The sequence below is a fragment of the Vipera berus genome, assembly GCF_964194415.1.
Source record: "Vipera berus genome assembly, chromosome: Z".
In the NCBI taxonomy this organism is placed as follows: domain Eukaryota; kingdom Metazoa; phylum Chordata; class Lepidosauria; order Squamata; family Viperidae; genus Vipera; species Vipera berus.
In genome coordinates this window covers 120,155,190-120,179,761 of record NC_138205.1, presented here as the reverse complement: position 1 = coordinate 120,179,761, position 24,572 = coordinate 120,155,190, and the positions used below count along the sequence as shown (strand labels likewise).

The window sequence follows — 24,572 nt, the reverse complement described above, 5'->3', positions numbered from 1 at the left end:
TAACAGTCAAGAAACATTTAGACCAGATTAATGCTCCAATTGCTGTCTTATGCTGTGAATTTTTCACAGAAAGAGGGGAGTATTATTATGCACTATTGAACCTGAAGGACTGATATCTGTTTCATGTGCCAAGTGCCATAAAAGAGAGGTCTTTTATGCCCACAAGTACCTAATGGCAAGCTGGATACAAGAAAATGAATTCATTGTAAATAGCTTTCCCAATATGATTCAGCCAAAGTGAAAGGAAGAAAATGCCCATAATGAGAAAGTAGTTAGTTTTTCATTCTTAGCTTGATTAGTGTGTTAATCAGATACAACCAAGAGGCTTTAAGAAACATGACTTTATTATGAACATCTAATCATTGCTGAAGAAAAACAGGCCAAGATAAAAGAGTCCTAAGCAGCCTTGTATCGTTACATAGCTGTATTTTAATAGAGGAGGGAGAATCCAAAACAGGTTTCCTGAATCAGTGATGGTAAATTAAAAAGCAACTCAAAAATTTGCATTAGAACCTTCTTATTTCCATCTAATTTAATCCAGGGTTGAATTCAATAGATTGCTACTATGCTACTATGAACCCAACAATGCAATGTAATTGCATCAATCTAAAATTAGTCCACTACCAGACAAATATGAGAAGGGATGATGGTGGTGGATTGGGGGCTTGAGGAAACTCTTATGCTACTGCCCAAGGCTTCCAAATTCAGGGATTCTTCACACTTGGAGACTACAATAATTGGTTTCTGAGCTTGTAGTATTTATAATGATCAATATTTTATTGGCTACCCAAGGCTGTGAAATCAGAGCACTTAAAGAATCTAATATATTTCATGCTGTTATTTCTCATGCCATCCTCCTATTTGTATTTACTGATGAAACAAGAGCCATTTTATCTACATCATGGATTGAAGACAGTGAAGTAAGAAAATTAAGCAAGAAAAGTTCTTTTACAACTACTAGAATTGAAATGCAGCTGCAAGTTGGGTGCTTCAGGGGATGATGGTTGGGCTTCTTCTTACTTGGTGTTCTTGTAAGCCAGGGTGTCAACCTCGCAAGGTCACGTCATGTGTCATGACATATCACGACTTTTTTTGCCATTGCCAACAATGGGGTGGGCACGGTTTTGCTATGATGCATCTGGCCTGTGGGCTGGCAGTTTGACACCCCTGTTGTAAGCTATATACCTCCAAACTACCAACTGAATCTCATTGACAACAACCTGCATATACAATAGCATTTGGGTGAAGTCTCAAAAGCTGACCACCAAACCTATTTTATGAATATCAACTGATATTGTAAGCAAGCCAACTGGCTGGTTATCTGCAAGGCTTTGCTGTTGTTTCTTGTTTTTTATTTCTTATAAGCAGCAGTGAATTGGAAACAATGGCCAGGAGAAGACAGAAGAGCCACGGATGTAGAATTTGCTACTACAAAATGTAGCAGGTGTGGGCATGAATCTGGATATCTTTAAATGCAGATAAAATAAAATTTATACCTGCCTGTCAAGGGTTGCTAGTTATGATTAGATGCCATCAAGCTGATGACTTTTAGCAACCACATATATTTTCCCCAGGAGCTAGTTAATATAGCTATATGGATTAATATTCACAATTACTCCAGTATGCTTTTAAGTATGGTTGCTGTAGAACATGCAGGAAGATGTTATTGCCATGATATGCTGATGAATTTCTCACAAGCCCATATTTGTTTCCCTGGATGCAGAGAACTCTGAATGAAGTAACCTGATCCAACTTTATCCATTTTGATTGGAGTGTGTGTTTGTGTCTAGGCTGATCATTTCTTTGCAACTTTTCAGAAAGACAACATACTCTTTCCAACATGTAGTTTTGTTTTCTAAAATGCATTTCAGACTCCTCAGATAATCCCTTTTTTCTGAGTATTACCTAAATGAAACTTACCTCAAGTGCAACTCCAGCTGTGAGTAAAGGAAGTGAATGAAAGCTCTCCTAGCCACAATTTCTGCATGGCAATCGTTGACCACGAGTCCTTGATCATTAAGATATTCTCCATTTAGGCATTTGGTGCCTGAAGAGAGCACAATAACCTGAGCCTGCTGAATGTCCATACCTATGGGGGGAAAAAACAGCACACACAATCAAAAGCTCATAAGGGCTTGAAATTATGTCTTCATGTAGCACCAGAGTCAGTTCTAAATGGATGATTACTCGACTCTGGGGTCAAATAGTTATCATGGGTCTCATCGCATATTTACAGTATGGTGCAGTAATGTATGAACTTCTTCAATATGGACCACTAATTCCCACATCAAAGTCAACCAGAAAGTTTACTTTTTAAATCATTAACCAGAGATGATATATCCCTTAAGGAAATAATAAAGACATTCCTGAAACCCAGATGAACAATAATCTTTCAGGGAACTTTATTTTGTTGTTATCACTGCTGTTCCTTTTTTATGATAGAAACAGACATCCTATATACTGTGAGCTTTCATTTCCTTGGCATTGGAATGACTAATAAAAAGTGGGTTTTAGAGTGTCTTTTTTTAAAAGAATCGTGTATATTTTAATGCATAAATCTCTAGTTCAACTACTGATCATGCATTTCTTTATAAAATGAGAACAGTTATCAGGGGTGTGCCTCCCTGCTTTGCAATATGACTGAAAATATCCTTGAGAATGTCCACTGCAAGTCGAATTTGCCACTCCAGTGGGATATGAGATGCTGTGTTTCCTTCATAGTCACCTCTCTCTTTTGGGACAGTGCACTCCAGAGATATTCTGCACTAGCTGTAGCTTCCAAATAACTCTTTAAGGGAACCTCATGTAGAGCAAGTTGCGATAACCCAGCTCAGAGATGATGTGGTATCTACTATACTTGAGGGCCATGGGTATACACCAAATTCCAGGCTCTTCTTGAGATCACATCTGGTGAAGTAGGACTAAGAGGCCAAAGTCATAGCTAGGGAATAAACTATTTTCTTAGATCAAGCTACTTCACTGTTTTTGTAAGAATAAAATCTGAGATACACATTACTGCTGCAGTTGTTGCATACACAGGCAGGAGTTTTATATTTAAACATTTCACAAAGTCTGGTTAGAAAAAAGCATAGTATGTTTAGATGCCCTCAAGTATTTAGCTATAAATGGTTGAAAGTAATTTGCTCATAATCTCCTTCAGCAAACAATTGCTTTGTATTAGTCTTGTAAACTAGGTGAAGGATGCTGCAGCCTAAGTAAAACCCAAGTAATTAAATAACTATTAAAAAGAATTAATCTCAGGAGACATGCTGCTTTAAAACTACAGGCGCGTGCACTCACATGCACGTTTTTCTATTTTTATCTTACTTCAACCCAGCGTTTGCACAGACATATTAAAAGACTCACTTTCTCCAAAATAATGGAAATTAAGCCTTGGAAACAGTATTTTATGCTTGTTATAGTCGTGATGCCTGCCTTATCTATTTGGGAAAGAATTTTGAGTATGTTGTTTGTAAAAAAAAATCATGAAACAACTTAAGGGATGATGAAGAGCAGATGGTAGGTGGACGTAAGGAAGAAACTAGGCAGAATGTCAATGAATTTAAAACTGAAGAGGGCTTTCAACATTGGACTGAATTCTTAGGAAAGTTTCTGATCAGATCACATTGCAAGAGAATGAAAGAGATAAAACCGAGATGGGACAAAAAACTCAGACGTGAGCAGCAACACCTGCAATGACCAAGCATAAATTCTTCCAAATCTGTCTGGGAAAATCTAAGAGTAGCAGGCTAATAATTGCATTATTTTTATGGAAATATTGACATATGACAATGGTGCACGAAGAAACGGGGAAAACACAAAAGGTAAACGTAGGCAGGTAAGAAGATGGTTATTTTATTGTGTTTCTTTAGAATGTTAGTGACTTAACTGTGCATCTGGAAAAAATATTTGCCCCCAGGGTATTTACCAGGTAGAGATTCCTGAAAAGGACTTACTGAACATAATTGTATGCAAAGAATGCATGCTATCAATCAGTTACGGAGCTTGCATCACACTTCTGACTTTTGGGATAAGATGGCAATTATAATCCCCATTGTATAGGAAGGCTGATCAAAGTGGGTTTTCCAGGAATGTATCTTCTTTTTAATTATGACTGATTTCTTTGCAAAACAGTGACAATCCTGTATCTGTAAGAACCTGAATTGCCATTCAAGGGTTAACTTTTTTCTTTTTTGTTACCATCCATTCCCAGTAAACCCAACTGTCTGTAACCCTCCAGTGAACACTTGAGTAAATTGCAAAATGTTTTCAGATACTTGTAACCAGCTTTGCAAATAGACTCTCAGCAATGCAAATGTCTTCAGCCATGCAAATAGACTGTTATCAGCTTGGCAAATTTTTTAGCATTCCCATGTAACCTAATTTGCTTTCTCGCCTGATCTACAACTTTCAGCTCTTTTGCTTTACCACCTAATGAAGAGATCTGTGAACAGCGAGTTTATGTACAGCCATTGTTGCCACTATGACAATACCATGCATGGCCAGATATCCCCATAACATACTGTATCCCTTAGTGGTTTTGGTGGGGTGTGTGTGTCTAAATTGGTAAGATGATGGACAAATCATTGTGGTACAAGCTCTGTCCTACACGTGTTCAAAAGATGTAAGGCTTGCATACCACTCCCTAGTTTTAACTCATTTAGTTTTCTGTTAGGAAATGTAGCAATAGCTACAGGACTTAGACTTATATACCATTTCACAGTGCTTTACAGCTCTCTCTAAGCGGTTTACAGAGTCAGTCAGCATATGGACCCCAACAATCTGGGTCCTCATTTTACCGACCTCGGAAGGATGGAAGGCTGAATCAACCTTGAGCCGGCAGTCAGCAGAAGTAGCCTGCACTACTGCATTCTAACACTGTGCCAACATGGCTCTGGTAAATGTAAAGGAAAAAAGTTTCACTGTTAGCTGTGTCTGACTCTAGGGCAGGGTGCTTATTTCCTTTTCTTAGCTGAGGGAGCCAGTGTTTTCCAAAGACAATTTCCTTGGTCATGTGGCCAGCGTGGCTGAGGCACACAGAACGCTGTTATCTTCCCACCAAAGTGGTACCTATTTATCTACTTACATTTGCATGCTTTCAAACTGCTGGGTGGGCAGGAGCTGAGGCAAGTAATGGGAGCTCACTCTGTTGCACAGAGTTCAGATCTTGAACCTGAGCTGTCAGCTTTCCAGCTAACAAGCTTAGCATCTTTAACCATTGAGCCATCGTGCCCCAAGTGTTAGAAAATGAAGCACTGAAATATATTGAAGAGCCCAGGACATTGAGGCAGAACATTCTCTATATATTGGGAACTCTCTATGTATTGATTATCTCCATATCTGGGGATTGTACTGGGTGAATCATCATCATTCAGCCAAAATTTCCTCTTTTAGAGACCCAAAGGTATGGGAGAGCATTCTCTGACCTGCTTCAGCTCATGGGAGGAATGTTGGCATTAAACTGTAATAATCACACAAACAGGAAAAACATATATACATTTTCTGGAGTCTCCAACCAGTTACTGAGTGATTGATGGACTGATTTACTCATTGGGGCTTACATGTTGCTTCAATCAAGCATTCATGGGCCCTGTGTCATAAAAACTGCAAAGGAAAAGGCTAAGCACAATCCCTTCCTATGGGAAGATAGGGAACTAATCAAATGGGAAAATAATGAAATTAATAAAACACTTTTATTTGCAATAGATGACCACTCTAGATATTATGGACTTTTAAAAAAGTGTCTCCACAGATGTTCTAGATAATTTCTATTCTGAGCATAAGAAAGGACTGCCTCTTTATATGGAATGCAGAAAAAAATATGTATTTTATGAAGCCTTTGAGATAAATCTGCTACTGCCATGTCTAAGGCAAGGCAGAATTTGATCCAAGAGATTCCCAGCTTGACTTGTGAAAATCCAGCAAATCCTGCTGCTGTTCTTTACCCCTTTCTCTATATCAAAGATATACACCTATAGTATATCAGCATCAAAACTGCTGATCTGAAAGAGTGTGGCAGACAATGCAGAGACAAAATAGAGTCCACTTTTATAATGGAAAAGAAAGACAATATCCTGAAGCTTTTAGTGCTGAGAAGCAACTCCCTAATTTTTTAGAAGAAGTGAGGACAATAATAGAAAGTTTGTGGGGCAGTATCTCATTCAGATGTGATTAGAACATTTGCTGTTCTAAACTATTTCCCAAAGCACCAAAAGACAAGACAAAAAAAAAACAATTGGAAGCTAACCAAGGAGAGAAGCAACCTAGAACTAGGGAGAAATTTAATAATGGTGAGAGCAATCAACCAATGGAATAGCTTGTCTTCAGAAGTTGTGGGGGCTCCATCACTGGAGGCTTTCAAAAAGAGGCAAAAAAGGCTTCACTTGTATTGTAATTCTATTTTTATTCTTTTTATTCGTTTTATTGCTTTTAATGTTGTAAGCTGCTCAAAGACATTTGAAAACGAGATGGGTGGCAAACAACAACAACAACAATAGTAATAGTAATAATAAAGAAGACTCCATCCAGCCACCTCATTCTCTGTCGTCCCCTTCTTCTATTGCCCTCAATCTTTCCCAGCATTAGGCTCTTCTCCAGTGAATCCTTCCTTCTCATTAGGTGGCCAAAGTATTTGAGTTTTAGCTTCAGGATCTGGCCTTCTAAAGAGCAGTCAGGGTTGATCTCCTCTAGGACTGACCGGTTTGATCGCCTTGCAGTCCAAGGGACTCGCAGGAGTCTTCTCCAGCACCATAGTTCAAAGGCTTCAATTCTTTGGCGCTCAGCCTTTCTTATGGTCCAACTTTCACTGCCATACATTGCAACTGGGAAGACCATAGCCTTGACTATACGCACTTTTGTTGACAGGGTGATGTCTCTGCTTTTTAGTGTGCTGTCTAGATTTGCCATTGCTTTCCTCCCGAGGAGCAAGCGTCTTTTAATTTCTTGGCTACAGTCCCCATCTGCAGTGATCTTGGAGCCCAGGAAAATAAAATCTGTCACTACCTCCATTTCTTCCCCATCTATTTGCCAGGAATTGAGAGGGCCAGATGCCATGATCTTGGTTTTCTTAATGTTTAGTTTCAACCCAAGTTTTGCACTCTCCTTCTTCACTCGCAACAAGAGGCTCTTTAGTTCCTCTTCACTTTCTGCCATTAGAGTGGTATCATCTGCATATCTTAGGTTGTTGATGTTTCTTCCTGCAATCTTAATTCCAACTTTTGATTCATCTAGCCCTGCCTTTCTCATGATGTGCTCTGCATATAAGTTAAATAGGCAAGGCGACAGTATACAGCCTTGCCGAACTCCTTTCCCAATTTTGAACCAATCAGTGGTTCCGTGTCCAGTTCTCACTGTTGCTTCTTGGTCCGCATATAGGTTTCTCAAGAGACAAATAAGATGGTCTGGTACGCCCATCTCTTTAAGGACTTGCCACAGTAGGCAGTAGGCGTGAGCTTAAATGGACTCCAGAAGATGGTAGAGGACAGGAAGACCTGGAGGAATGTTGTCCATAGGGTCGCGATGGGTCGGACACGACTTCGCAACTAACAACAACAAAAGAAGACTCAGGATGTTGAGAGAGAAATAAGTAGATGATATCATAAACAGAAACATAGGCTAATTCGGGCTTTCTGTCCTCTCGTTCATGACAGAGGAAATTCTGAATTTGGCTTTCCCATTTATTTCACTGTGTATGCTTTACTTCATGTCTAATTAGGAGAGGACTAAGGATCATGTGACCCCAATATGACCAGAGTGGACAAATCAGGTATAAAATCAGAATGGCAATAGAATTGATCAAACATTTTCATGTGAAGAAGAGATTCAAAAGAGAAAAGCTTGAAATAATGGGGAATGCACAGGGCTTTTTTTGTCATAGAATGCTCAGAATGAAGTTCCGGATGGAAACTTGTAGGGTAGGCAAGGCGGGTTGTATGACATGTGTGAGTTCCGGCACCTTTTTCTTTTACAAAAAAAGCACTGGGAATACATACATACATACATATACATATACATATACATACACACACACACACACACACACACACACACACACACATATATATATATCTCAGCCTCCCAAAATTCTTTATTAGCAATTTGAATAATTTGCACAAATAATGAGCTGTCATAAGTTGACTATATCCTGTGGATAAGCCTTGAGTTAGGCCAAAACAGGAATGAAAGAGTTAATTAGCAAGGTGCATTCAAAAAGCCTTGACAAATACTTCACACACACACACACACACACACACACACACACACACACACACACATATATATATATATATATATATACATACATACATACATACATACATACACACACATACACACACACACACACACACACACACACACATATATATATATATATATATATATATATATATATATATATATATATATATATATATATATATATATATATATACGGTATATATATATATACAGTATACGAAAATCTACGAAAACATATATATATATATATATACACATACATACATACATACATACATACATACATACATACATACATACATATATATATATATATATATATATATATATATATATATATATATATATATATATATATATATATATATATATAATTGCCTGCCAGACTCTGAGAGGTATAAACCAAGAGATCAGACATTAGGCATTGTTCAGGATAGTATGAATGATGATATGAAGAATGCTTAAATAAAGACCATAAGCAGAAAAATAGAAAGGCAAAGAACAGAACAGAATCATTATTAACAACTAAAGAAATTTAGAATGAATAGATCTCTCAGAGGAGATCTACATGATATAAATTTGATGCAGAAAGGAAAGCCACTCCAGAATGCACTATAGGGAGTAATTGGGTACTGACAGATACATAAATGTGATGACTTAGCATTCCTTTCTTGTTCTAATTTCCATGGTTCGTTACCTTGGCTTCCTGCTGTGAACAAGGGAAAAAAGTGTTTCCAAGAGTCTGCTTCTGCCTTGTTCAATGTATTATGGGCAAAAAAAAAATAAAAAAAAATTCCTGGTGTGGACAAATATATAGATTGCATATTTGCAGCCCCATAGATGTCAACTGATCTGAAAGACTTCCTTAGAGTGCTCTAAGGGCCTGGTTTAGATTACCACCTCTATCTATCTTGAATTTTACTTACTTACAGTGATCCTAATTTGCATCATTTGGGTCCTATGGCAAATTGAAAAATTATGTAGATACCCAGTGCTAAAAGATTTCTTTCCACAGTTAAATAAGCCACTGATAGAACATGAATCCATTCATGTGCTATTTGTTCCAGGTAATTTGTAAATGTCTGTGTCTGAGATTTATGTAGCTATAGAGGGACAGGGTTTTTTTGTACATACATCATAAATAGCCTTACTCCCAAGTGTCCAGCCAGCAGTCAACCTATCTCAAGAGCATCAGACTGAGAACGCGGCTGTAATGGTGAGTTCATGTCAAATTCTGCACATGTATTGTGGATCATTATTGTTACTATCAGGGCTTTTTTTCTAAAAAAAAAGGTGCCGGAACTCTCATCTTGTTAATCTTTTATTTATATAATTTTATTTATATATTTATTTATATAATTAAACAATTATATATTCAATTCTTAACATACATTTAATTTATTGTATTTAAGGCAAATGTTTATAGAAAATTCCAAATTTTTTCCAATTCACATCTGGCAAATCTTCTTGACTCCTTTCCTTGCTCTTAGTATCTATGGCTGAATGTTGTCCTCTGAGTAACCTCAGATCAACGTACTTTGAAGGATCGAAAAGTCTCAGAGGTGTTCCAACAAGTTTGATGAACAAAAGTGCTGAAATTGTCTTAGTCTTCAACAAAGCTCTTGTTGGGGTGGCAATTAGATTCATCTGTGAAAATCCACGTTCACGTTGACTTGAAGAAATAGGAATGGTATTCAGAGTCCGTATCAAATGCAACAGTTTTTCTGGATATGTCTTTTCGAGAATGTATTCACGGAATCCACGAATCATTTCTCTTTCATTTAGTTGCAGTCTGATTGATAAGTTTCTAATTTCCACTTCTCCAAAAGTTAGTTGAGTATTAACATCTTCAGGCCAATGTTTTTGATCAAGTACGTGAGACCAATATGCCAACTCATCGTCTTTGCTATCAAGTAATCTTTTTTCAATTAATTCTTTCAATTTTGTATAAAATATACTTGGGTCAATGGGAGGATCCTTTTTTGAATCTCTTTTGTGAAGTAAAACTCCACGAAAGCGAAGATCACTTACAGCAGCAACAGCACATTTATAATAGGGCCCAAAGTTCTGTCTTCTTTCTTCAAAAACTAGTACCAGTATTTTTATTTTCTTATTTGCAGTCCTGTAGATCCAAACCTAAATCTAATTCTTGGAGAGCGTCACACATCAATCCTAGGTCCAATAAAAATTCTGTAGATGTTATTTTTCTTTTCAAGCCATCATAAGTGCATTTATCATTTTTATCTCTTGTAGGATCATGCATTGCTTGTTCAAAATGATACACAAGAGATTCAAAATTATTCCATACAGCCAAAACTGTACGCATACTAGATGACACCCATCGGGTACTTAAAATTCTTCCAATTTTCAGCAGCTCAGTCCCCAGTAATTCTGCACATGAATGCAACTCTCTGTTATTCTTTGGTGAAGCATGGTATATATGACATACAGTTTATTGGAATCTATTTATTCCTGAAGTTTCCTTGGCAGCATCACCTACTGATAATTCTAGTCTGTGATTAGCACAATGCCAAACTATAATAGAAGGAAAATGTTCTGACAGCAATTTTTTCACTCCACTTTTACATCCCATCATCACAGCAGCGCCATCGCATGCCAGAAAAATCAAATATTTTTTCAAATAATCTTCTCTCATCCCATAAGAGTAAAGACATTGGAGTAAGGAATCAAATATTCCTTCTTCTGTTACTTTTTCAAGTTCTACCAAGTCCAAAAACAAATTTACTGGTGAATTCATTCCCATACCCTCAATACAGCATCGAACAAATACTATGAGGTTAGATTTTTTTGCTTATTGTGATTGATTCATCAATTATCAATGAAATTTTATTATTGGATCAAACAATTTCTTTAACCACAGTTTTCCTCATTTCTTCACTTATATGATTAACAATATATAATCTTAAAGGGCTTGCCATTGTGATAGAAGATTGCTACCACTGCTCCAGGGTTTGGCTTACTTAAATATGAATAGCATAATTAGATTTATTATTGCTGCTAAAGCTACAGATTCACATTTCCCATGGATTGTCTTCTGTCCATGGGAGGGAAGCTTGGTAGATTCTAAATTTCATAATTTTAGTTATTCCTTTGTGGTAGGGTATATATGAGAACAAGCTGCAAAGGTCTTTAAAAACATGTTTCTCACATATTTATATTTTTGAATCATAAATATTAAATCTTTTTTCTTTCCAATGATCCAAACTAATGCTTTAGAAATATAATTTCCAGTTTTAGCTACAGTAAACAAGCAAATTACACTAAAGCTAAATTTAACGTTACTTGTTAAAGATATTTACTATATTTCAGAATTAGTATTCTTTCAGTCACAATCTTATTCCTATTCAATTTGGCTGATTTTAAAATGTGATGTAAAATCAGAAGCACATAAAAAGAAAACAGCAGAAACAGCTGCAAATTAACTCAACAGTTCTATGCTTAGCAACATTTCCATTTAATCAAAGTCCTTGCTCTTTTCAAATCTATTTCAGGGTTTACTTTCTATATACACAAACAATGGGAAATGAGTTTCTGGGCTGGTTCAAATTTTTTACACATTCCAAAAATTTCAGGTAATGTATCTGTTCCATATAAATATAAAAGCATGATAGGTTCTGTATTTGTACAATGGCCGATTATCTTAGTGTGCAGAAATGTGGATAACTACAAACAGAAGTTGCAAGTCCTCTCCTTGATTTCAGAGTCATCCTGGTGAGATAGTCAGCATATAAATTTAATAAATAACATTTTTTTTCCAAATGCCCCTATCAGGAATTGAATTTGAATGAAGTTTCAGAAAGCAAATGTTCTGTGCTGGTGGTACTAAGCTCCCAAAGATCTAGCATAGGATAAACAAATTCTTCCTAATAAAAATAACTTCCTGCCTTTTTCTAATCATCATTTCTTCCCTACAGCAATTTGAAAAGTAAAACAAAGTGAAACAAACCACTACTCCCTCCATGCAGGGAAAATTTCCTTGAGTCATACTTGGATATCCTATTTGCAAATAATACCTTACTTACAGTACCTAGTTGAGATGGTGTAGTTGGGGAGCAGGGAGGAGTGTAAATTCCTGCCTTCGCTGCAACTTGCCTATGCAACATTTGCTTGTCTTTTGGCAAGCTCAGCAGCAATTCCTATTGGCTTCCAAAAGCCAATAGCATAGCTGACTTTAGGAATTCTGGGAGTTGAAGTCCATGAGTCATAAAAGAGCAAAGCCTGCAATAGGCTTAAGCCAATAGCAGCACAGCTTGTGCAAAAGCTTTTTTTTTTTTTTGCAAAAAAATGGTGCCAGAATGCCGTTCTGAGCGTTCTATGAGAAAAAAAGCCCTGGTTACTATTATCTCCATTTGTCAAAATTTACACAAGATTGTATGAATGCATATATTGTTATAGGTAAACTCATTTGAAATTTGTTTATAGGTTTGATCCTATGACTGTTTTCTGTTTTATTTCATATACTTGGAGAAGTGTAAAGATAAGACAATAATTTAGGCATAGTTGACAGGTGAACACTTGCATTTTTTTCTGGTATACAAGAGGATCTGAAGCTCATAGCTATATTTCCACAATTGAGCTCAAAATTTCTGTTGCTAAGTGAGACAGTTGTTAAGTGAGTTCTGCCCATTTTGCGACTTTTCTTGCCATCACAACACTTTTTAAGATAGTAACATGGTTGTTAACATGCTTCCCCATGGACTTTGCTTGTCAGAAGGTCTCAAACGGTGATCACATGACTCTGGGACACTGCAAACGTCATAAATATGAGTCAGTTGCCAAGCATGTGAATTTTGATCATCTGACCATGGGGATGCTGCAAGAGTCATGTGAAAAACAGTCATAAGTCATTTTTTTCATTGCTGTTGTAACTTTGAATGGTCACTAAATGAACTGTTGTAAGTCGAGGACTATCTTTAAAAATTTATGGCTGTAACATATGGAAAGAACTCCCAGACTTTGTTCAACATTCAAAAGTTCTGTGCAAAGATGTTTGATTTTGCTGATTTCATGATGGTTCAAAGAATTATCAAATTGGAAAGGGTTCATTTTTGCCATTAATCCCACACTATCTGCTTAGTACTGCATAAGAATCAAATTCAAAGAAGTCTATCTGTGTAATTGATTTTATTTGAAAGGCATCTTGGTTGGATCCTTAAACCAACAGACTATTCCTTCTTTCTGCAAACATATTTTACCAGCTTCCCACTAAGGGCCAGAAGTAGATTGCCCATTAATATTCCTTATTCCTTTTAGGTTCTTGCATTCTAAGTCTTAAAACCACTAGAAGGATCCATGGAGACAGATTGACAACTTTTACTTTTTCTCCAGCTACCCCACTTAGTGATGATTAAGATCCATTTCAAGCAATATGGACTCTAATTTTCTAACTTTTATCACAGCATGAAATGGCTGTTTAGAGCCCCTTTCGTCCACTTCATCTTTATTTCATATAAGATAATAGAAAAGGCATCCCTGCTTGCTTTTAAGATCAAAGTGATTGTCAGGTTCATAGAAAGAGAGAAAGAGAGAGCCTGCAAGAGGAAAATGAACTCTGATGCAGAGAAAAAAAAATCAAGGTGTATCAGTCTGCCGTAGGCATCCTTGCTTTGTCCTAAGACAAAGACTAAATTTCTTAGATTATGCATTTAAAAAGAAAAGAAGACAGAAAAACATTTCTATCCATTGTTAAGTGTCCAGATACATTACATTTAAATAGGAAAACAGTATTTAAATACCTGCCACCTTTTATCCAAGTTAAGTGCGGAGGTGTGCAATGTCGCGTGGTTGAACGGAGAGACGGACACTTCAGCTGGGTAGTATTTCTTTATTGAGTCAGAAAATGAAGCTGGAGCAAAGGGGTTACCTGGCATTTCTTTATACCTGCCCAGGTGAATGGTGACCAATAGATTTAAACCTGGGCTTCCCGCCAGTGCAGGTGGCCAATGGATTTAAACCCAGCCAGAGCTGACCATGCCCTGGGGCTGTCAACGACTCGCCCTATTCAGGCTTTCCCGCCAAAGCGGTTATAGCCTGGAGCTGTCCAGCCCCCTGCTGTGCTGACATTTCCGTGTATGCTTTAAAGGCATACACTGCAAAGTGCTTTTACTCTTATTATTTGAAAATAATAAGATGGGCCACATAATGAATGACTTCAGTTCTTTATTCTGTCAGTAATTGCCAGTTAAGAGAAAAGGTGGTATTACTAATTTCAGTATTCCATTTTTAAAATTTATTTTTCTAATAATTGAATTCTAAAGTGCAATTGTCCAACAAGAAATATGCATAAATTGGATCTGTAACTAGCAAAGGTTAGAGCTTGATCTCATGTGGGTGAAAACAAAGCACAGTGCTTTCTCCCCCCCCCCCCTTTCATTTCTTTTGTATCTCTCACACTTTATCAGGTCCTATAAGTCTATTTCTCACTGCAATCCACATGGGGAATTTCTGGAATGGTGAAAGATGCATGGATGAAGAACCAGTCCCCCTTTCCTGTGTGCACAAATGCACTTTCAATGCATTTCCTGGTGTCATTTGGGAATCTACTTAAGGATGTAAGGATATGCTTCCCAAGAGTACAAATGTTATTGTAACTATTCTATTCCAGGTCAGGCTTGGCCAATGAAAACATCAAAGCAGACTTTTTAACTATAGATATGGGCTTTATATGATTTCCTACTTTTTCTTATAAAAAGAAATCACCAAAAAGGGTGCTTGCAGTTAGGGAGACACATCAATGTATAACCAGCAAGTCAATTAAGAGCCAAAGTCAAATGCCTACTCAAGAGTTTCAGAGCCAAATCCAGACACAAAGAATCATGAGATTAGAGCAGAGGTCCCCAACCTTTTGGACACCAGGAACTGGTTCTGTGAATATAATAATAATAATAATAATAATAATAAGTTGGAAGGGACCTTGGAAGTAATCTAGTCCAACCCCCTGCTAAGGCAGGAAACCCTATACCATTTCAGACAAATGTCTGTCCAGTCTCTTCTTAAAAACTTCCAGTGTTGGAGCATTCACCACTTCTGGAGGCAGGTTGTTCCACTGATTAATTGTTCTAACTGTCAGGAAATTTCTCCTTAGTTCTAGGTTGCTTCTCTCCTTGACTAGTTTCCATCCATTGCTTCTTCTCCTGCTCTCAGGTGCTCTGGAGAACAGCCTGGCTCCCTCTTCTTTGTGGCAGCCCCTGAGATATTGGAACACTGCTATCATGTCACCCCTCGCCCTTCTCTTCATTAAACTACACATACCCAATTCCAGCAACCGTTCCCTATATGTTTTAGCCTCCAGTCCCCCAATCATCTTTGTTGCTCTTCTCTGTACTCTTTCTAGAGTCTCGACATCTTTTTTACATCGGGGTGACCAAAACTGGATGCAGTATTCCAGGTGTGGCCTTGCCAAGGCATAGTAAAGTGGTATTAGTACTTCACGTGATCTTGATTCTATCCCTCTGTTAATGCAGCCTAGCACTGTGTTGGCTTTTTTGGCAGCTGCAGCACACTGCTGGCTCATATTTAAGTGATTGTCCACTAGGACTCCGAGATCTCTCTCACAGTTACTACTATCGAGCAAGGTACTACCTATACTATACCTGTGCATTTGATTTTTCCTGCCTAAATGCAGAACCTTACTTTTTTCACAATTGAATTTCATTTTGTTAGGTAGTGCCCAGTGTTCGAGTCTGTCCAGATCCTCCTGTATCTTAAGCCTATCTTCTGGAGTATTGGCTATTCCTGCCAGCTTGGTGTCATCTGCAAATTTGATGAGTTCCCCATCTATCCCCTCATCCAAATCGTTGATGAAGATGTTGAAGAGCACTGGGCCCAGAACAGAGCCCTGGGGCACCCCACTACACACTTCCTTCCATGTAGATGCAGTTCCATTGAGGACCACACGCTGAGTACGGCCTGTCAAACAGCTACAAATCCATCTGGTGGTGATGCTATCTAACCCACATTTTTCTATCTTATCAAGTAGTAGGTTGTGATCTACTTTATCAAATGCCTTACTGAAGTCCAAGTAAATTATATCTACAGCATTCCTCTGGTCCACTAGTTTTGTCACTTGGTCAAAGAATGCAATAAGGTTTGTCTGGCACGATCTGTTTTTGACAAACCCATGTTGGCTTTTAGTGATAACTTTGTTCGCATCAAGGTGTTCGCTGATTTGTTGTTTGATTATCTTTTCCAGAATCTTCCCAGGTATTGAGGTCAGGCTGATAGGTCTGTAGTTTCCTGGATCTATTTTTTTCCCTTTTTTGAAGATGGGAACTACATCAGCTCTCTTCCAGTCCTCTGGTAGTTCCCCAGTGCTCCAGGATCTTTGAAAAATATAGTTCAGTGGTTCTGAGATCACGTCTGCCAGTTCCTTGAGAACCTTGGGGTGTAATCCATCTGGTCCTGGTGATTTGAACTCGTCTAGGCTGGACAGGTGCTCACTTACCATTTTCTTGCCTATCTTAACTTGCATTTCTATTCTGTTTTTTATGGCACTGGTTTTGGTAGGTTGGACTGCTTTTTCCCTTTGTGTAAAGACAGATGTTATTTTTGACTTTGGTCGCAAGCCTTAGTTCATTTTGAGCCTTAGCTTTCCTCACTTCATCTTTGCAGGCACGGGCTATTTGCTGATATTCTGACTTAGTTATGTGCCCCTCTTTCCAATTCTTATACTTGTCCTTTTTATTTTTCAATTTATCAGAGATTTCTTTATGCAGCCATGCTGGTTTCTTTTGAGAGCTGTTATTTTTCTTCTTTGTTGGTTTTGTACTAGACTGGGCCTTTATTATCTCACTTTTCAAAATTTCCCAAGCTTCTTGAGTTGTTTTCCCCTTTAGGATTCTCATCCATGGAATTCTTCCCATGGTCTCTCTAAGTTTATTGAAATTAGCTCTTTTAAAGTCCAAGACTCTAGTTTGGCTGTGTTCTATTGCTTGTGCCTCCAGAATGTTGAATTCCAATATTGCATGATCACTTTCCCCCCAAGGTTCCTGTGGCTTCGACACCTTCTATCATTTCATCTCTGTTAGTGAGAATTAAATCCAATATGGCTAATCCCCTAATTCCCTTCTCTACTTTTTGGGAGAGAAAGTTTTCTGCTAGGTTTGACAGGAATCTGTTTGATCTTCCACTTGGTGCAGAGTTTGTCTCCCAGTTGATATCAGGGTAATTGAAGTCCCCCATTACTGTTGTGATGTGCTTCTTACATACCTTAGTTAGCTGACTAGCAAAAAGTTCATCTATTTCCTCTGCTTGGTTGGGCAGCCTATAGTATACACCTATGGCAATGTCATTTCCCCCCCCTTTTATATTGACCCAAATGCATTCAAGTTTACAGTTTTCGTCATTGTTGTGTTCTATTTCTGTAGAGATAAAGTTATTTCTTATATATATAGCAACTCCACCTCCTCTTTTGTTTAGTCTGTTTCTTTTAAATAGTTTAAATCCCTCTAGCTGTGTGTTCCATTTGTAGGTTTCGTCCCACCATGTTTCCGAAATGGCAACAATATCATATCTGCCCTCATTTACCTGAATTTCTAGTTCACCCTGCTTACTGTTCATACTCTGTGCATTAGTGTATAGACATTTGAGTCCTTTATGACTGACCCTGTGTTTACTTGCTGCGTAACTTGTGTGGTGCCTGGCTTTCCCTATTTTCTTAGATTGCCGGGGACAGTGATGTTCTGTATCAATTAACTCACTATCCCCATTATTTAGTTTAAATGTTCCTCCAAAAAAGCTGTGATTTTATTGCCAAGTAACTCAGTCCCTTTCTTGGATGGATGCAGACCATCTCTTTTATACATTCTTTCATTGGACCAGCTACAGACATCGTGACTAATATAACCAAAGCCTTCTCCTTTACACCACTCCTTTAGCCACATATTAAATTCTGCTATATGCTGGCCTTTTCCAATTTGCTCCTTATACACTGGTAAAACCTCTGAAAAAGTAAGCCTACAGCCTATTCTGCTACGTTCCTGCCCCAAGCTCTGGAAATCATTCTGCACAGAGAGTACATCTTTTTGGGACAGATCATTAGTGCCAAGATGTACAATAGCCTCCACATCACAGTCCTTGCTGGCATTCTTGATTATTTTAGAAATACGCTTCTTGTCCCTGCTGGCAGTAGCACCTGGAAGACACCTGACCTCTTTCAAAACCTCTGTGTCCTTTCCTAAATTTGCATCCCTTATAATTGAATCACCAACCAGAAGGTGGCTTCTCTTTTTGGATGCCTTTCTGTTCTTGCATGACTGGTGTGTAATACCAGATTCACACTTCTCCCTGTCGAAAACAAGTTTTTCATCTTGGACCACGATCCCCTGCTTATTTGAGTTATTATCACAGATACCTTTACCTGTCTCCTCAATGTCCCTGTTAAGGTCAGCAAGGGCACTGTATCTGTTGTGCAGGGACACAGCAAAAGCTTTGGGTTTATGGTTCACAGATCTCACCCTGCCAGATCCCACGGTTGTCCACACTGCCCTTCTCCTGCAGGATCTTTGTGGTAGAGGGGGCTGATAGCACGGAGGCTCAATAGGGTAGAAGGGATGAACTGGACACCTAATTTCTGCCTGAAGAGCACAGATTACAGACCCTAGATAAATAATCTGTCCTTGTAGACGAGTGATTTGTTTACAGATAGGACAGTTTCCAAGTTTTAAAAGGGTACTGCAAAAGACAGCTGCAAAACAAGTGTTGCACTGAACTAAGCCAGACATGCTGAGTTACAACGAATCTCAGATGCACTTGCCCTGAATGTACCGCTGCTGTTTTTGATTTTTAGTTATATAAGTTTATAAGTTTAAGTTATATAAGTTTAGTTATATAAGTTTAAAAGCAAAGAGGGTCCAATCAGCAAGGACTTAGCTACTGTGCCCCTCCACCCACTTCTCCTTAACTCACAGTTTTGTAGCTTTTCCCAGCAACCTCTGGCAGTTTAAAAGCAAAGAGGGTCCAGTCAGCAAGGACTTAGCTACTGTGCCCCTCCACCCACTTCTCCTTAACTCACAGAAGAGAAGTTTTCCCGTGAACCTGAGGGGGTGTGGTTTTGTGTGATGCCTGCCTCCCACAGATGGGGCTTAGTTTGTTTGTGCAGACTGGTTGCTGGCCCGATACCAGTCCATGGACCGGTGGTTGGGGACCCTTGGATTAGAGAATTCAGTCAGACCAAGATTCAATGCAGAAGGATAGCTAACTGTTTAACAGGTTCAAGAGAATTTCCAGATATGAGCTGCTTTCAGATATGAGCCTTTCACACTGAAGCCTACAGCTTTGTTGCATGAAGCACTGAGTGTCTCCTCAGTTCCTGCAGGAATAAACCAATGAATGAATGAATGACTCTCTGCTGAGACACATTAAGCTGTTTTGGCTGTAAACTCACTAGGATGAACCAAAGTATTAATTCATAAGGTGCTCTCTCCTATAACTGAGCACTTTAGCACATCTTCACTTCCAGTTGCTGACAGTACTGTTTTTCCTATAAACTGAGTGATCTTTACAGGTGAAATTCGATCAAAAAGCCAAATAGGGGACATCCCTTCTAGTGAGGATTGATTCTGCTTTTTTCTGTGCTTATATGTTATAGCAGCAGATTGTTGACCTGTCATTTTCTCCAGAAGTGCCTTCTTCAGCAAGGACCTCAGTGTTTGCCTATATGTATCTTGGAGGTTCTCACTATTCTGTGATTTCTTACCCTGGAATAGGTATTTAGAACTGGCTTCTCCTAAACCAAGAGTTGGTTCAAGATAACCAGCTAGTTTTCACTGCATTCTTGAGTTGAGTTCTCCAATCTGACAAGGAATGTTATGTTGAGGAGTAGGTACTTTTGTTTAGTCTGGTTCACCTCTGTCTAGTGATCTAGCTGGAGCCGCTAGCAGTTTAACATATCGTATAGCCTAAATCTACAGCATAATGCCAGTTTGTTCCAGATAATTTAGCAAGCTCCTCTGAATATGCATTGGATACCTCCTGCTTTCTCTGAAAAATTGTCTGTCAAACTCTAAACATATGCATATGAGGTTACAGTCTACATTTAATACACTATTTCAAGCCTTTATACTCTGGAGTTGAAATCAAACTTTATGTAGGAAAAGGCGGGGGGGGGGAAACCCAGCTGGAATCAGATCCTGCTCCTACATTTCATCTATGCAATTCTAGGGCATAATGAAAAATGCCATTTTTAAACTGTTGAAAAGCCATAATAAAAGATAGGAAATTAGACTCATAGTTCTATCATGGATATCTGCAGGATATGGTTAAAAAAATCAAGATGGCAATCATGATGATGTGATCAAAATGTGACAGTTTTTAATGTTTGCTGCACACAAAAACAGGCGAAACCTCAATCCCCATAGATGTGTACACTTTTTAATACTTTACAGACACCCCAAAGTGGTATGCTGTAGCACAATCCCAATGATAGGCTTTGTCAGCCAAAGAATATATTTCTGTTTGCAGCTAGAATAGATGTTAAGGTAATATCCTTACTGATGTAGTACCAGTATTCAATAAAGCATATGTATGAGAAAGATAATTATTTCTACCAGCACCTTTCTGTACCTGAATTAACTGCTATGAGATGATATTTCCCTAGCAGAAAATATAAATGAAATAATTATAGGAATAACAGTTTGGTAAAGAGTTAGTTAAAAAAATGCCTATGGATGTCTGAATGTGAATACAGGTAGTCCTCAACTTATGAGCACAACTGAGCTCAAAATTTCTATTGCTAAGCATCTGGCTTCCTCATAGACTTTGATCATCAGAAGTTTGCAAAAGGGGATTACATCACCCCAGGACATTGCAACTGTCATGAGTCAGTTGCCAAGAATTTGAATTTAGATCACATGACCATGGGGATGCTCTAATAGCTGTAAGTGTGAAAAATGGTTATAAGTCATTTTTTCAGTGGCATTGTAACTTCAAATAATCATTAAATGAACTGTTGTAAGTCAAGGAATACTTTTACACACATAAACTAAGAATCAAAGGATTTGGAAAGAAGATGGTGTGGATTTATTCTCTATTATCCCAGACTGGAATTAATAAATTGAAATTATAAGGGTGATGATTTAGGCAGATGGCAGGCAGAAGCTATTTTATAAACTGTCAGTTAAACACCTCTATGTTGCAACTTTACAAATAATTCTGATTTTTTGCAGATGGCGCCCTGACTAATTTATGCGCTGAGGAAAATTGTTTTGGGTTATTTTTTAAAAAATTAAATAGGTATAAAACATATTAGCATGCAGGAAATGCCTCTTGGAATAATTAGAATAGCCACAGCTTTTGCAGGATCTGTATGGCTGTTTTGAAGATCATCCCCACAGTCTCCACATGTGTACGTATGTTCAGCTCCTTTGCTTTACTAGCAGTTCCTTGGGTGGAGTTAAAAACACATGAACACATAAACTGAAACAGCTTTTGAAAAAGATGCATAAGTGCTGCACAGGACATGGCTGCTTTAATGACCGGAAAAGGAAGACATTTGCATCCCATCATTCCTCTGAAATGGGACTTTATCTTCACCATAACATTATAAAACGGGGGGAAGTGCTTATATGCTTTATTTATATGCTTATTTAAAGCACATTATCTCACTTTCCTGCTGTATTATGAGAAGCTCAAAGCAGCTTGGGAGAGTTCAACTTAAAAGCTTCACAGCTTACTGGAGATTCAGACTGATGAACTTAATATTGTAACTACAGCAATGACTGCACTGAATTTCAGAATAGTGTTACCATCTCTCTCACACTTTTAATTACTAAGTGCAGATAGAATGATATTATTTATATTCAATTATCTAGGGCAGGGGTGTCAAACTGCTGGCCCACGGGCCAGACGCGTCACGAGGAAACCGTGCCCACCCCATTGCCGGCAATGGGGAAAAAGCTCCGATACGTCGTGTGACACCACATGACATCGTGAGTTTGGCATGTCTGATCTAGGGTAATCAATGGATGGGCTTTTCTTAAAATAAATAAAACTATAGGCTAAGCAAAAAGCAAGAAAATTGGATGCTTACCTCTAGTCATTACAATTCCTGCAAGGGATCTGTGACATGCATGAAGGGCAGCAAAGTTATCCGTCACCTCCTGAAATTTCTCTGTAATTATTTGGTACACAGAATCAGCAAATTCCTGGAAAGATATAACCAGAAGCCGTTCTATTAACTTGGCATGACCAAAGCAGTGGACTGCATCTTCAAGTTTTCTTCTTTACTCATAACAGCTTGTGCCACTAATTACAAAGAATAATAAACCGTGCAACTCATCTCTTTGCATTCACCTGGCTTGCAAATAGAAAATACCGTCAAACTGAGGATTGTCCTGAAATAGAACAGGCAGCCACTGCAACATGGCTGGTAAGCTGCACTGCACGATTAACAGTCTTTCCTTAATCCTACTGACATTTTTCAGATTGTGATTGCCTATCAAACCATTGTCAGCCAATTCATTTTCTTTCATTTCACTTGCATTCTGGCCATAATTTGTTGTAACTTAGTGTTGGTTTGAGTTTGTTTTCACTCCTTTAGATGTTACACACTGCATACACAAGCTATTTCCTCAGTACAGAATACAGCTAACTAAAGAGTCATTGACCGAGGTAGGCGGCTATAGAAATAGAACTAACAAACAAGTAAAATAATATTTATCTAGCCATGGTTGTTGCCTGTTTTTCAACAGACCTGTCATTTATTTCATGGACCTATAAAGATACAACAAAAAAAGGCTGATCCTGAATTAAGGCTAAAATAAAGTAAAAATAGTCCTCGACTTACAACCACAATTGAGCCCAACATTATCTGTTGCTAAGTGAGACATTTGTCAAATGAATTGTGCCCCGTTTTATGACCTTTCTTGCCACAATTATTAAATGAATCAGTATAGATGTTAAGTCATTAAGTGAATCTGGCTTTCCCATTGACTTTGCTTGTCAGAAGGAGGTCACATGGCTTTGAGACATTGCAACCATCATAAATAGGAGTCAGTTGCCAGTTGCCAGTTTCAGTACCATTGTAATTTTGAACAGTTACTAAATAAATGGTTGTAAGTGGAGGACTACCTGTAAAATAGCGAATGAAACCAACAGCATCTTTAATATGGCTAAAGGAGAGTCCTTGACGATCATCTAATCCCTGAGATTCTTGCATTTAAAAATGATTACAAAACAGGGAAGCAGATGTTTGATGCTCACAGTAGTTAAAAACAACACATAGTTTTTTGACAATATATATAAGCTAATAATTTTATAGTAGCATATGATTTTTAAGCTGAAAAACATTTGCTCATTTTTTAGGGCAAAGTCTTGCCACCAACCCAATTCCTATTTCTCTAAGGAGAAATTCATTACTCAATTCAATGTACTACACACTATCTAGCATGGTTGTAGCTTCTGAATACAGCTACTTAATCCAAGAACTGGTGACTGAGATCGTTTTGTGTTTCTGTTTTGATAAATTTATGTTCTGACTGCTTACCACATGTCTATTATGGGTCTAACCTACTAGAATTGATTGATGTCTTCCTAGACCACACACTTAAATACCGTAGTTATTTCTGGATTGTGTAGAGGGGGAAAAAGACACATATGCCATGGCTTTGATCTGCCATGTAGCTGAGCAGATGCCATCTCTAACTTTTTAGCATCCCACTGACTTCACTGCTTCTCCTAAGTCCCATAGATGTAAGATCTAGCTAATACTTGCCAGCAATTTGTCGAAGCAAGAGCCTGAGCAGAAAAAGAACAGAAGCCTATTTAAATGAAGACCTGCAAGTAAACACTCCATGCGTTGAAAGCACCTCGCCTTCTGCTCTAAGAAAAAGTAGCAAAATCAGAACACGCTTCCACTGAGTGCTTTGTCTCAAAAGATTTGTTCACATCCTGCATGCCATATGGTTTTAGAGCAGATATAATAATAAGTGTTCATTAATTATTAAGCTTTGCTGTAAATAAATACAGAAAAGCTGTCTTGCTGTCACAGTATGAGGAACAAGCCGTGCCTGCACAGATGTAATGCATTCTTTTTCCTGTTGACATCTCCCCGATTCTCCCTCCTTCTCCCCATGTCTTTTTAAAGTGAATGTAATCATCACCCATCTCAGAGCAGTAAGATATGATCTCTCCTTCCAGTGCATAGACAACAGAACGCAAACTTATTTGCCGTCAATTCTCCATGACTATAGCTGTCCATTGTGGTTCTTAAACATGTCTCATTTGCAACACCTTTCAACTGCTTGAAATGTTTTGTTTTATAGACTTCAATAATCTATGAAAGAAGCCTATGGAAAAAGGGAAAGGAATCAACATAC

General features: G+C 38.1%; 1 protein-coding gene across 1 annotated transcript in view; it reads right to left on the bottom strand.

Annotated features, from left to right (window-relative positions):
* Positions 1-1,916: 1,916 nt before the first annotated feature.
* Positions 1,917-24,572, bottom strand: part of LOC308679042 (double-stranded RNA-specific editase B2-like) — a gene marked incomplete at both ends in the record, with an annotated part of 428,971 nt that continues 406,315 nt past the window's right edge. Inside the window, 2 exons of the mRNA XM_081346277.1 lie at positions 1,917-2,089; positions 22,286-22,400. Of these exons, the coding sequence (XP_081202403.1) occupies positions 1,917-2,089; positions 22,286-22,400 (288 nt within the window). The remainder of the gene's footprint in view (positions 2,090-22,285; positions 22,401-24,572) is intronic.